This window comes from Ranitomeya imitator, chromosome 6, assembly GCF_032444005.1.
Source record: "Ranitomeya imitator isolate aRanImi1 chromosome 6, aRanImi1.pri, whole genome shotgun sequence".
In the NCBI taxonomy this organism is placed as follows: domain Eukaryota; kingdom Metazoa; phylum Chordata; class Amphibia; order Anura; family Dendrobatidae; genus Ranitomeya; species Ranitomeya imitator.
Genome location: NC_091287.1, coordinates 402426580 through 402441089, shown reverse-complemented (window position 1 = coordinate 402441089; position 14510 = coordinate 402426580). Strand labels below are relative to the sequence as shown.

Sequence of the window (14510 nt, the reverse complement as noted above, 5' to 3'; positions counted from 1 at the left end):
GACAGAGCGCTATTTGTCTCCTGGAGCGCAAATATTCCTAGAATAGTTTGTGGAGCCCCTCAGGTGACCCCATTTTTAAAACTATACCCCTTTGGGAATTTATCTACAGGTGTAGTGATGATTTTGACATGGGTGTTTTCCAAAAACAAGCAGCAGTGGATGTTGCTGAGTGAAAATTGCAAACTGCTATTGTAGTGACCGTACATTGTGCCCAGCTCATACTCTTGTAAATTAGGCGGGCTCTCATTGCGCAGAAAAGCCAAACATGTGGACTCTAACTACGGATTAGGTACACTGGGGCTCAGAAGGGAGGGGGCATTTGAATTTGAGAGTGCAGAATTTGCTGAATTTGTTTTGGGGGGCGATGAGCCATTTCACTTTTCCAGAGCCTTTGTACTACAAGTGTCGTAGAAGTCCCCTATATTTCCGTTAACAAATGACGGACCTGAGTGGGGACATGCTTTTTTGGTGCATTAGGTTGAAGCTTTTGTTGGGAACATTTTACACAACATTTAGGATTACATTTATCCGGCGAGCTACACTGACCACTTACTTTGCGGTTTCCATCTAAATCTCTGAGTGACATGATTCAGATGAAATTCCCAAGGGAGCCACTCACTATAATAAGGCAGCAGAGTTCTTCTCGCCTCTGTTTAGAGTTGTCCTTTTTTTCAGAAGTGCACAAAACTGTGGCGGATCACACTTTTATGCACGCCTAAAGACGAACACAGTCAGATCATAGATGGACAGACAGCATTCGCAGTGTCTCCATCTGCCTCATTAAAGGGAAGCATCCGCCAGGGGTTCTGTCTGAATTACATATTTCAGAGATTTACTCGGAAACACCTGTGTAAGCGCTCATAGCAAAGCATAGGATAAATGTGTGCCGAGCCTTACCGCGATCTTTGGGAGGCAGAATTAACAAATCAACAGTAGGTGGATAATTGGTTTTATTATTTTTACTCTGTTTCTTATGTGGTATAAGTGATTAGATGACTTTATTTTTTATGTCGGTGCGATTACAGTGACACCAAATTTATATTTTATTTTTATGTTTACCTGCTGTCACACACTAAAAAACGCTTTAAAAAAAAAAAAAAACTAGTTTTTGCCTCACCCTAAATTGATAGCTATAATTTTCCCATATTTTGGCTTGTTTTTTGTGGGATGAGTTGATGTTTTTATTGGTACCATTTGTGGGTAAATTTATTGGGAGGCAGAATGAACAAAAAACAGCATTTCAGAAATTGTTTTCTGTTTTTTTTTATGCTGTTCTGCGTGTGGTAAAATTTATAAGGCAGCTTTGTTTTTGGGGTCAGTACTATTACAGTGATACCACATTTATATTGTTTTAATGTTTTCCCGCTTTTACAAAATAAAAACGCTTTTTATAGAAAAAATAATTATTTTTGCATTTCTTTATTCCGAGAGCTATAACTTTTTTTATTATTCTTCAGATGGAGCTGTATGGTAGCTTGTTTTCAGAGATAGCATTTTTATTTACATTTGTCTTTTGATTGCGTTTTATTTCACTTTTTGTTCGGCAGTATGATGATAAAGCATTGATTTTTTTCCCAATGTTTTATTTATTTTTTTACTGTGTTCACTAAGGGGTTTAACTAGTGGGAGAGTTTTAAAAGTTGTGTCGTTTCAAACTTGGCAATAGCAAATATGTGTACTTTTTTTGTGTGTGTGTTTTTCTTAAAAAATATTTATTTCTGGGTACAATATATTTTTTTTTATTATTTTGTGATTTTTGTAAAAAAAAAACTTTTTGCATTTTGTTACCATTTTACTTTGTCTCACTATGGAGCTTTCACTTTTTTCAGACTGATGGCTTGTAAAGCATAGGAATTAAGGAGCACTGCACTGACAAACTTGCTGCATCATGCTCTGAGCATGATCTAGCAAGTTTGATAGCTCTGGTGACCCAGATGTCGTCATTGTGACATCAGGTCACCATGGCAACGATCGTCCCCTCGTGATGACGTCGCAGGCGTGCCAATCAGAGAGCAGAGGCAGTTCTCTCCCTCTGCATGCCTGTCAAATGCTGCGATTGATATTGATCGCAGAATTTAGTAGTGCCGGGAACGATGCGGGCACCTCTCCTGCCTCTGAGTAGCGGATGTCATTCTTTTGCATGTTTGTCACACTTAAATGTTTCAGATCACAAAACTAATTTAAATATAAGACAAAGATAACAAAAATAAGCACAAAATGTAGTTTTTAAATTAAGGTCTTTATTATTAAAGGAAAAAGAAATCCAAAACTACAGGGCCCTGTGTGAAAAAGTGTTTGCCCTCCCCCCATTAAACATGAATTAACTGTAGTTTATCACATTTTTTGGGAGGCTAAGTTCAAATTTCTTAGCCACACCCAGGCCTGATTACTGCCACATCTGTTGTCAATCAAGAACTCACTTAAATAGGACCTGCCTGACAAAGTGACGTAAACCAAAAGATCCTCAAAAGCTATACATCATGCCGCGATTCAAAGAAATCGCGCCATTATTATTATTATTCACAAATGGTAAAAACATCGAACAGTGGTGAACCTGCCCAGGAGAGGCCAGCCAACTAAAATTAACTCAAGAGCGCAGCAACGACTCATCCAAGAGGTCATAAAAGATCCCACAACAACATCCAAAGAACTGCAGGCCTCTCGTGCCTCAGTTAAGGTCAGTGTTCATGACTCTACCATAAGAAAGAGACTGGGCAAAAATTGTCTGCATGTTCCAAGACGAAAACCACTGGTGAGCAATAAGAACATGAAGGCTTGTCTCAGTGTTGTCAGAAAACATCTTGATGCTGCACAAAACTTTTGAGAGAATACTCTGTGGTCTGACATGAAAAAAGTTGAACTTTTTGGAATGTGTATATCCCAATACATCTGGCACAGAAGTAATACAATATTTCAGAAAAGGAACATCATATCAACAGTTAAACATGGTGGTGGTAGTGTTATGGTCTGAGGCTGTTTTACAGCTTCAGGACCTGGAAGACTTGCTGTGGTAAATGGAACTATGAATTCTTCTGTCTACCAAAATATTCTGAAGGAGAATGTCTGGCCATCTGTTCGTGACCTCAAGCTAAAGCGCACTTGGGTTATGCAGCAGTACAATGATCCAATACACACCAGCAAGTCCACCTCAGAATAGCTTAAGAAAAGCAAAATTAAGTTAAGACTTTGGAGTTGCCTAGTCAAAGTCCTGACCTTAATGTGATTGAGATGCTGTGGCATGACCTTATAAAAGGCTGCTCATGCTCGGAAACCAACCAATGTGGCTGAAATACAACAATTGTGCAAAGATGTTGGGTCAAAATTCATCCAGAGCGTTGTAAAAGACTCATTGCCAGTTATCGCAAATGCTTGATTGCAGTTGTTGCTGCTAAGGGTGGCCCAACCAGTTATTAGGTTTAGGGAGCAATCACTTTTTCACACAGGGCCTGTAGGTTTGGATTTAGTTTTCCCTTAATAATGAAGACCTTTATTTAAAAACTGCATTTTGTGTTTACTTGTGTTTTCTTTTTCTAATATTTAACATTTTTTTGTGGTCTGAAACATTTAAGTGTGACAAACATGCAAAAGAATAAGAAATCAGGAAGGGGCAAACACTTTTTCACACAAATGTAAGTACGGTTCTTCTTTGAAGGCCTCAGAGGTTTGTTTGAGAACATTAAGGATTAAATAGCATCATGAAAATTAAGGAGTCCACAACACGAGTCAGGGATAAAATTGTGGAGAAGAGTAAAGTAGGGTTAGGTTATAAAAAAAAACATAAAGGTATAGCTATAGCACTGTTCAATCCATCACCCAAAAATGGCACAACTGCAAACCTACCAAGACATTGCTATCTACCTAAACTGACATCCAAACCAGGCTAATCACCGACTAGAGAAGAAGCAAAGATGCCCATGTCCACTCTGGAGTGGCAGCAGAAATCAACAGCTAAAATGGAAGAATTTGTCTACAGGACAACTAGCAGTTGTACACTGAACAAACCTGGCCTATATGGGAGCATGGCAAGACGAAAAACTTTTTTTGAAAGCAAGCCACTAGAAATGCCGTGTAGGGGACACAGCTATCATGTGGAAAGCGGTGCTCTGATCAGTTGAGACCAAAATAGAAGTTTTTGGGCTAAATGCAAAACGCTATCTATGGCAGAAATCTTACACTGCGCATCAGTCTAAAAACACCATCCCCACCGTCAAACATGATGGTGGCAGCATAATGCTGTTAAAATGCTTTCCCTCAGCAGCGATGAGAAGTTGGTGAGAGCTGAGGTAAGATTGATGGAGCAATAGTGGCATGTAGAAGTCTGGGCAACCTTGGTCAAAATGAATGTAATTGTGAACAATTAAGGAAGTTGGAACTGAAATGATATGTAAAAGGCCTAAAGCTAAATATGACATATTTCCTTTCTTAAAATTACAAAAATAGAAAATGAGACAATGTAAAAGTTTGGAAACCCTGCATGGTAAGTACCTAGTAGCACCCCCTTTTTGCAAGTATGACAGCTTGTAAACACTTTTTGTGGCCAGCCAAGAGTCTTTCAATTTTATGTTAGGCATTTTCATCCATTCTTCTTTGGAAAATTCTTCCAGTTCTGTGAGATTTCTGTGTCGTCTTACATGCACTGCTATTTTGAGGTCTAGTCACAGATTTTCAATGATGTTCAGATCAGGGCACTGTAAGGGCCACTGTAAAACCTTCAGCTTGGACCTTTTGAGGTAGTTTATTGTAGATTTTAACATTTGATTAGGATCATTACACATTTGTAGAAGCCATCCTCTTTTCAACTTCAGCTTTTTTTACAGATGCTGTTATGTTTGTATCAAGAATTTGTTGAAATTTTTCCCTCGACCCGTGAAATGTTCCATGTGCCATTGGCTGCAATACAATCCCAATGCATGATTGATCTACCTCCTTGCATAATGGTTGATGATATGTTGTTTTTCTGACATTCTGTGACCCTTTTCCTCCACACATATCTTTGATTATTATTGTGACCAAATTGTTCTATTTTAACATTATCGGTCCACAGGACTTGTTTCCAAAATACATCAGGCTTGTTTAAATGTTCTTTTGCATACTTCTGACACTGAATTTAATTGTGAGGAAGCAAGAGAGATTTTCTACCTGATAACTCTTCTATGAAGGCCACATTTGCGCAGGTGTCTTTCTGAAGATCTTTTGCAGTCAAGCTGGGGTTCTGATTTACCTTTCTAGCAATACTACGAGCACTTACATTTTGCTTGGTCTTCCAGACCTTATCTTTACCTCCACTGTTCATATTAACTGCCAATTCTTAATTACATTTTGAACTGAGGAAATGGCTACTTGAAAACACTTTGCTATCTTCTTATAGCCTTATCCTGCTTTGTTAGCCTCAACCATTTTCAGAATGCTGTGCGGTTGCTTCGATTAACCCATGGCTGCTGTTTTTTGGCATAAGGTTAGAGGAGGCTGTGTTTTTATAAAGCTGGGAAATTTGCCTAAAATACAAAGGAAATGTGTTATCTTTAACTTTAGGCCTTTTAGAGATCATTTCATCTTCAACTTGCTTAACTGTACACAGTAACATTAATTTTGACCAGGGGTGTGCAAACTTTAATATAGCACTGTAAATAGCAGACAAATCTGAAGTAAAGCCTATTACTGCAAAAGACTTTGAGACTGTGGCATAGGTTCACCTTCCTGCAGGAGAATGACCCTAAACATACTGCCACAGCTATAATGGAATATAATGGATGATGCAGCAAAAAAAAAAATGCTACGTGGCTGCGCCTCCGCTGGTCGCCGCATCGTCAAAACGACGAATGCTGCACCATCCGCATACAGCCGCACGACCTGCGTACCTAATGTTAAATATAGGTACGCAGGCCACCTGCGGGCTGCATGCAGATGTAGGTGGAGCTACAAGCAGAGGTGTGGCTGAGGGCGGGGCTTCATGGAGGAAGTCCGCAGCCCTCCGCACATCAGGGAAATGCTAGTGTGAAACTAGCCTTAATTGCTTGCACTAGAAATCTTTAGGGACTTCATAGCAAAATATGTGAATACATATGCACATGTCAAATTTTAGTTATTTGATAGCATACATTTAATATATGTCAATATTTTGTCACGTAACATTCACCAACCTAGACAATTTAGTGCTGATGCATCACACACAAATTGTATCTCAAAAATATTCAAAGACAGGTTGTAATGTAACCAAATAGGTAAAAGTCAAGGGAGTGAATACTTTCACAAGCCACTGTACCAGTATGATATGCAATGGTTGACATCTGCTCTCCTGATCTCACTGAAGAGCTGAGTCTGATTATAACTAACAAAGTATAACAGAAATTTGACTCATTAAACATTTGCAGCTGTGTCTAATCAGAAGGCTCACAAGATTACACCATAATCCCTTGCAACTATCACATTCAAGCAGGAGGGACTATCATAGCCGGTACCAAAGCTGAGGCAGGAAATGAGTTAGCCATTTTGGGGTAATTTTTAATAGTTAGAGGATGAACATAAAGTTCAACAATTGCAGACAGTCATAGAATGTTAGAATTGTTAGGGACCTCCAGGGTCATCGTGTCCAACCTCCTGCTCAATGCAGGATTCATTAAATCATCTCAGTCAGATGTCTGTCCAGCCTCTGTTTGAAGACTTCCATTGAAAGAGAACTCACCACCTCTCATGGAAGCCTGTTCCACTCATTGATCACCCTTACTGTCAAAAAGTTTTTTCTAATATCTAAGGCTATGTTCACATTTGCGTTGTGCGGTGCTGCGCCAGCAACGCAATGCACAACGCATGCAAAACGCAGCTTTTTGTGACGCATGCGTTCTTTTTTTATTATTTTTGGCGCAGAAAAAACTGCATCATGCAGCGTTTTCTGTTGCGCCAAAAAGACGCATGCATCACAAAACGTAAGACAACGCATGTCGATGCGCCCCCCATGTTAAATATAGTGGCGCATGGCGCACGTGTCGCAAAACGCTAATGTGAACGTAGCCTAATCTGTATCTTCTCCCTTTCAGTTTCATCCCATTACTTCTTGTGTTTCCATGTGCAGTAATGTCATACAACTGCAGCAGTGAAAAACTTGAGCAAATTTAATGAGTTTTTTCATTTCTTTGCATTTTTTTGTGAAGGGGGAAATGGAAAAAAAAATACACTTGAAAATTCACCCAAAAATCAAGATATTTAACTATGACTGTCTACTGTACAAAGTGTGCATGTCACAAACAATTTTGTTTTGCCTTTTTTCTAGTCAAATGTTACATGCACTGGCTTTTTTGTCATGTATCTACCTTGTATTTTTTATTTTGCATTTTTTTTTAATTGATCTGAATTTTGATGAAAAAAATAGAAAAACTATTTATTTTCAGATTCGATACGTAACGGTGCATGTTTGTTTTTACACAGCTGTTTTAGTCCAATTTGATAACTGTACACATCACACCTACACGGCTGCCTGCTGCTACATTTTAATTTTTGTATATGCACCTATCTATCTAACATTTCCTGTTATCTCCTATTTGGCAGGGGTTGAATAATTGGGGTTGAAAACATTGTCAAAAGTTATTCATAGTGTTGTACAAAATGGATGATAAAAAGTGAAAAGGGCAATAGATGGTGTAGTATAAAAGTTAAAGAAAACCATACCAATGCTAAGAATGTGGAAGCTGCTAGCACTGGCATCAGTACTACGGGCAGTAGTACTGCCAAATGCAGGTCACAATTGGCTTCCGTTGCCTCCAGGAAGGTGTGTTAGTGGGAGGGAAAGGTTGGGTGTTATAGAATATATGGCACATCCCTCATCTAATGATGTTACCTCTGACAACGACATCATTAGTTGGAGTCTGTGTACTGCCAGAAATGGTCTTCCTGATCACAGATGACTATGGGAGATAATTTATTGACCATTTTAATTTTGCAAAATCATGAAAAGTCTCTCAGTGCACTATATTATTAATTAGCTGTTGGTTACTATCAGCTTACAGGTTTAATTGCCAGGTCACTTTGACATTATTTACGTTAGGCTGCATTTGCATTAAAGAGCTTGACAGGGGTTAGATACAGCCCTAGGAGACCTCAGTTTTTTTCACGTATTTTCAAGTCATTTAAACGCTTTACAGTATTACGAATCATAGTGAATCAACTCTCTGCAAATTAAAATTTTAGAAAAAAAATCATATCATCAATCATATCATTCAATACGATCATCTCTAAAACCCATTGCTTCTTCACTTTTAAAACAGAACATCTGTTTCTGCTCCTTACATAAAGGGATCATTTTTGCGCTTAGATAATATGTCAATGTTTCTTCATTTTGCAAAATGTGTCAGATTCGAAAATAGAGATAATTTTTGTATGGCTTATTAAGAAGCCATTGCTTTTCCTCTATCTAAACAGCAAACATGTTGCTGATCCAAAAACAGAACATTTTTTAGATGGCTTGTGTAACAGCCATCACATCTTCATCTAAGAGCAGAAAGCTCTAGATACTCCAGAATAAGAATAATGTTTGCACCATTTTTATGAAATAGCCACAGCGTCTTCCATGTGCACTGCCTCTAAACACTATATACATCACCAATGCAGACATCTTCCTCTTAAAAGTGATGATCTTTGAACTGTTTCTACAATTCAAAAAACTAAAAACTCAGTGCAGTGTGCTGTTAAACAGGCAGTTGTGTACCCCTAGCCAGATACCTTGACAATTCTAAGGCTTTTTGCACTACAAAGCTAGAAAGCGGTGCAAAACTATCCTTGGAGGCATCCAAGTGATACACATTTTTTGGGCAATTAAAGACTTACTGTAACAGTTTGCTGTAACTTACATGCTTTGCAAAAATTTGGTGTGCTAGCGAATTTGAATTCCAAAATATTCTATCATCACTACTGTCCTCCATAAATAGCTATGACTTGAATTAAAGATTATCACATCATGTGAAGACATTACTGAATCTTTCCTTTGGGTAGACTGGATATATTTGTATGCCTTTAGTTGTCCAGTTTACTATTGAGAAGGTCCTAGAAGATTCCCCCAGAACCATTGTCCATCAATTCAGCTACATTCCATTCCTCCACTGCTCCTCTTCTTGATGTGCTTAAAAAATGTGTCTGATCATTCAGTTACTTCCCAATACTGACTTCCAATGTCATTGACATTTTTAAGGCTCAGACCATGTATGGGAACATCTGAGTCCAACAATTCCCCTGTAATGCCCCAGGAAAAATAAGCTACTTTTAAAGGCTTTGAGACCATTGCCTTGACTATTGTTAGCATTATGATAGCATCCACTAGCTTCTACCCCGATCCTGTTGTAAGGGGGATGTTAGGGCAGAATCAAGCATTTAGACTTTAACTGAATTATTTAATTTGTTATATCATTGGATGAATTACAATCCCTTTGGGAAGATTCTACTTTTTTAGTGAATGTGGGGAACTGAAAGTGACTTGCTCTGTAAATCATGCACAGTTAAGCTAAACATATTTAAGCTGTTAATAATGATTTAAAAGTTGATTGATTCATAAAATTATCAATAGGTCGTGTGAAGACAATTTCAAGGCTGAACAATCACTGTGTGCCCTCATGGCTAGGATGGCTAGTCTGCTGGATTTTAACTTCTCGAAGCTCCTCTAGCGTTGTTAATATTTAACTATTGTATTTAGAAATAAAATGAAGAATTAAAAGGAAAAGTAGCTCACTTTCTTTCAAAAGATAAATAAGCAAGGTATGAACCAAAGTGATGAATCCCTAATCCAAATAAATAATATACACGTACCTGGCATTTTTTATAAATTTGCATAAGATTACACTGGTCTACAAAAAAAAAAAATTCTGGCATGGACTTTAAGAACAGTTTTATACTAATTTGAGGGTGCTGAATTCAAATCTGATCTTATAATTTCTCTATCACATCACATTTTTGCGCTATAGGTATATAGCCCATTTTCATGAATTCCATGATAAATATAAGTAGTGTATGAAAAGTGCCGGTTTATACGGTTCACTAAGGTAAATTTAGTTTTCATTTAGTCTCCCAATAAATGTGAGAATATCTTTGTTTTCTTTGAACATGTATAATTCCCATTTGTTATGATAACACCCTTGTTTTCTGTGCTACTGGGACAGTAGAGCTACAGCAGAGCATTGGGTGAAAACTGAATGGCCTCAGCGACAGAGTTTGGCATCTGGCGATAAGAATGTCATCCATGATCCTCTAGTGGATAGGAAGGACATTGTCTTTCCTCCCTTAAGGCCCCGTCACACATAGCGAGATCGCTAGCGAGATCGCTGCTGAGTCACAAGTTTTGTGACGCAACAGCGATCTCAGTAGCGATCTCGCTATGTGTGACACGTACCAGCGATCAGGCCCCTGCTGTGAGATCGCTGGTCGTGTCGGAATGGCCTGGGCCATTTTTTGATCGTTGAGGCCCCGCTGACATCGCTGAATCGGTGTGTGTGACGCCGATTCAGCGATGTCTTCGCTGGTAACCAGGGTAAACATCGGGTAACTAAGCGCAGGGCCGCGCTTAGTAACCCGATGTTTACCCTGGTTACCATCCTAAAAGTAAAAAAACAAACGCTACATACTTACCTATCGCTGTCTGTCCTCGGCGCTCTGCTTCTCTGGTCTGGCTGTGAGCGCCGGTCAGCCGGAAAGCAGAGCGGTGACGTCACCGCTCTGCTTTCCGGCCGCTGTGCTCACAGCCAAACCAGAGAAGCAGAGCACCGAGGACAGACAGCGATAGGTAAGTATGTAGCGTTTTCTTTTTTACTTTAACGATGGTAACCAGGGTAAACATCGGGTTACTAAGTGCGGCCCTGCGCTTAGTTACCCGATGTTTACCCTGGTTACCGGGGACCTCGGGATCGTTGGTCGCTGGAGAGCTGTCTGTGTGACAGCTCTCCAGCGACCAAACAGCGACGCTGCAGCGATCCGGATCGTTGTCGGTATCGCTGCAGCGTCGCTATGTGTGACGGGGCCTTTACACATAAAACTTGGATTGATGAAGCAGTTCGTCAAAGCTCTCAATCACAGTGGAGAATGCTTTAACTATATATGTCCAACTTTTCCTGGTCTTAGTGAAGAGAAGAAAAAGGCTGGAATATTTGATGGACCTTAAATAAGAACACTTATGAGAGACCAAAATTTTATCACATCAATGAATGAGACAGAAAAAAGAGCTTGGAATGCATTTCGCAATGTGGTGCAGAATTCTCTAGGGAATAAGAAAGCAGACAACTATGAAGAGATTGTGGAAGAGCTACTAATGAGTCTGCAAAATCTTGGATGTAGAATGAGTATCAAGAGTCACTATTTACACAGCCATTTGGACTTTTTTCCAGAGAACCTTGGGGATGTGAGCGAGGAACAAGGGGAGCGATTTCATCAGGACATTAAAACAATGAAAGAACGGTATCAAGGCCAGTGGGACTCACATATGAAGGCTGACTATTGCTGGAGCTTGAGGAGAGACAACCCAGAAGCTGTACATCACAGATCAGCCAAGAAAAGAAAGTTCAAATAACTGCCATTTGTCATTCATCTGTGTGCCAAATATATGTGTTTTATATTTTGTAGTTTAATTCTGTAAGTATATTTGATTTGCTGTACATAGACTTTGTAATCTTTGTTATTCCTTGATTAAAAATATAAAAAATGCAGTATCGAAAATCATGTGTTTTTATCATAAAACATTAGGAGTAATTTTCATCAAAAATTGAAAATATCTCAAAATCCTGATGTGAAAAAGGAGTTCATATTCGTAATCAGCAGCCAAAATTGACTTAAAATATGTTTTCAAACCTTTTGCCAGAAAAATTGCGTTGACCAGTGTTACTCATACAATTACCTTTAAATAGAAGCTTGATGTAGGGCAGAGAGTCTGATTCCAATGATGTGTCACTTACTGGGTGATGTTTGTTGTTTCAATAAAATCTGTGTTTTGATCTGTGTAACTCTGCCCCACCACTGATTAGCAGCTTTATGCCTATGCACAGTATACACAGAAAGCTGCCAATCAGTGGTGTGAGTGGGGATATACAAAGCTCAGCGTTCAGAGATCTGGTTGACCTGCTGCAGACAAACCTGTTATTTTATCAAATCACTACTCGGACGGCATATTACCTCTTATAAAATAATAGCAGCTATTCTCACCTCATATCTATACTAGTTCTCCTGCTGCTCACGTGACAAGTCACCTGAGCCTTAGAGCCAATCAGCAACCACTTCTCTGTCCTTTCCTCCGGACAAAACATCCAGTGGAAGTTAGAGAGCAGCCGCAGCTCTGACGGGGAGAGTGAAGTGGCCACTGATTTGCTCTAGCCCTGAGAGAGCAAGCGCCGACACCACTGGAATGGTACCCACAGCGGAGGTGAGTATAGCTACTATGATTTTATAATAGGGGAACCTAGTGATTGAGAAGGGGTCGTCCAATAATGGACAACCCCTTTAAGATATAATGGTAAAGTGAAATAATATTACAAGATAGGCAATGCTGATTGATATTTCCTAGACTGATATTTCCGTTTGTCTTTGTGCCAAAAATAGGAGAGGATTCCAACTCACAGTAAGGGTGAATGCATTCCCAAACCATTGGGATTTTATCTTTAGATGGTTTATAGAAGACTTGCCTGAAAATACATGTACAGTGGGTAAAATAAGTACGGTAATGAACACGTCATCAATTTTCTAAGTAAAAATATATTTCTAAAGGTGCTTTTGACATGAAATTCTCACCAGATGTAGGTAACAACCCATCCAATCCACAAACCATAGATGTCCATACATTATGTGTAATAATGAGAAATGAAAAGTTCATCGAACACATGAAGGAGGAGGGGTGCAAAAAGCCATGGAAGGTCATGACACCTGCTGATATCTATCAGTTAGAAAGCAATCCTCACACTTAGTGAAAAAAATATCAGCTGGTTGAACAATGGCCTATATAAAGGTGTCTCATTACCATGGTGCCACCCAAAAAAACATCTCATGATGGGTAAACCAGTGAGCTGTCTCAAAACTTTTGCAACCCTAATGTTGCAAAACATACTGATGGCATCGGTTACAGAAGAATTTCTCAATTACTGAAGGTTCCTTTTCATTATTTACTTATTGGTGACGTGTTCATAAACAGGTTTAACATGGAAAAAATAAGTGTCTGCTTCTTGATAAACTTTATAAAAATATATACGGTACTTAATTTGTTTTTTGTTTTTTTTTTTGTTTTTTTTTAATTCTTCCAGTTTTATACAGTAATTGATTTTTTTATGTATAATATTGTAGAAGAAAACCTATCAATGCATCAAGTGCCAGATGGTATTCTACAATGAATGGGATATCCAGGTCCACGTTGCAAACCACATGATAGGTAAGTGCAGCTTTGTTTACTCACAGGCTTATAAGAAATGGCTAATGTATTTGCTAGCTGGAGTCTATCTTTGCTTATATGGTACTGTTGACATCTATCTGATTAATGGTCTTGGCTTGTATTTGTTCTCTTGACATATCAGCTGAGTAGAATGTTGTTCCGCTAGATACCTGCAGCCGCCACTAGATGGAGCCTAGGAGCTTACCACTTACTGTTATGTTATTGAGTGTAAGGTCATAGTATGCAATTAACTCCTTCCACCCCCTTTCTCTTCTGTCAGTGGTGGCAAAAAACATTTTCATTTCACTCTTTGTCTAAGCAGGGGATTTGAAGATCTGTATCACAAAAGTAAAGCCCTGATGTCTATGTAGAAATATTAAGAAACCAGCACTGAATTTTTTTTACTTATTTAGAATAAAATATACAATATGACATCCAAAGATGAAAATTACATAAGGTAGTCCTCTGGGCCAAGGTCCATCTAGTGACGCAACTTTAAGCAGGAACTAAAGGGGTTATCCCGGACGTTATTATTTTTGTATATGGGGCCAAGAACTTACAGACAGGCAATTACTAACTTCCTACCTCTTCTGCACGGTACCAAGTGAGAGACCACTCCTGCTGTTGATTCCCATGCTTCCACTGATGTAATGTCAACAGAGCAACATCTTCTCTTCCGCTCTGCTCTGTTGACAGCAGGGCAGTGGAGTCAGATTTGTGGCGTCAGTGTCCATTTTGGTGGTCAATATAAAATGGAACGACTCCTAAAATATATAATAAATTGGGTTTTCATAAGAAATTTGGAAAGTTATGAAATGTCCTATAAATGTCTGTTTTGTTCCTGGTGTAAGGATCTCGGCTTTTTGTCGACATGAATCTGTGCTGCACTTTATGTCGGAAGTCAGGGAAATTGAGAAGTCTGTGTTGGGGGTTGATAGGGTGTCTCTGCTGATGTCATGCTGATTGGCAGCTGGCTCCCCACTGCCTTACTGCTGGAAGCATCTGTCAATCAGTATGACGTGTGCAGTGGCGCCTCCTCAACAGAGCAGAAAGGGAAGAGCTACTCTGTTGACAAGAGCTGAAATGTAGCAGGGGAATATGTGCAGGACAGGCAGGTAATTAATAACTC

At 39.1% G+C, this 14510-nt stretch overlaps 1 protein-coding gene across 6 annotated transcripts in view; it reads left to right on the top strand.

Moving 5' to 3' along the window:
• Positions 1-14510, top strand: part of ZNF521 (zinc finger protein 521) — a 527781-nt gene that overhangs the window by 261254 nt on the left and 252017 nt on the right. For all 6 annotated transcript variants that reach the window (XM_069731222.1, XM_069731224.1, XM_069731227.1 and 3 more), the window contains one exon: positions 13297-13381. In XM_069731222.1, the coding sequence (XP_069587323.1) occupies positions 13297-13381 (85 nt within the window). The remainder of the gene's footprint in view (positions 1-13296; positions 13382-14510) is intronic.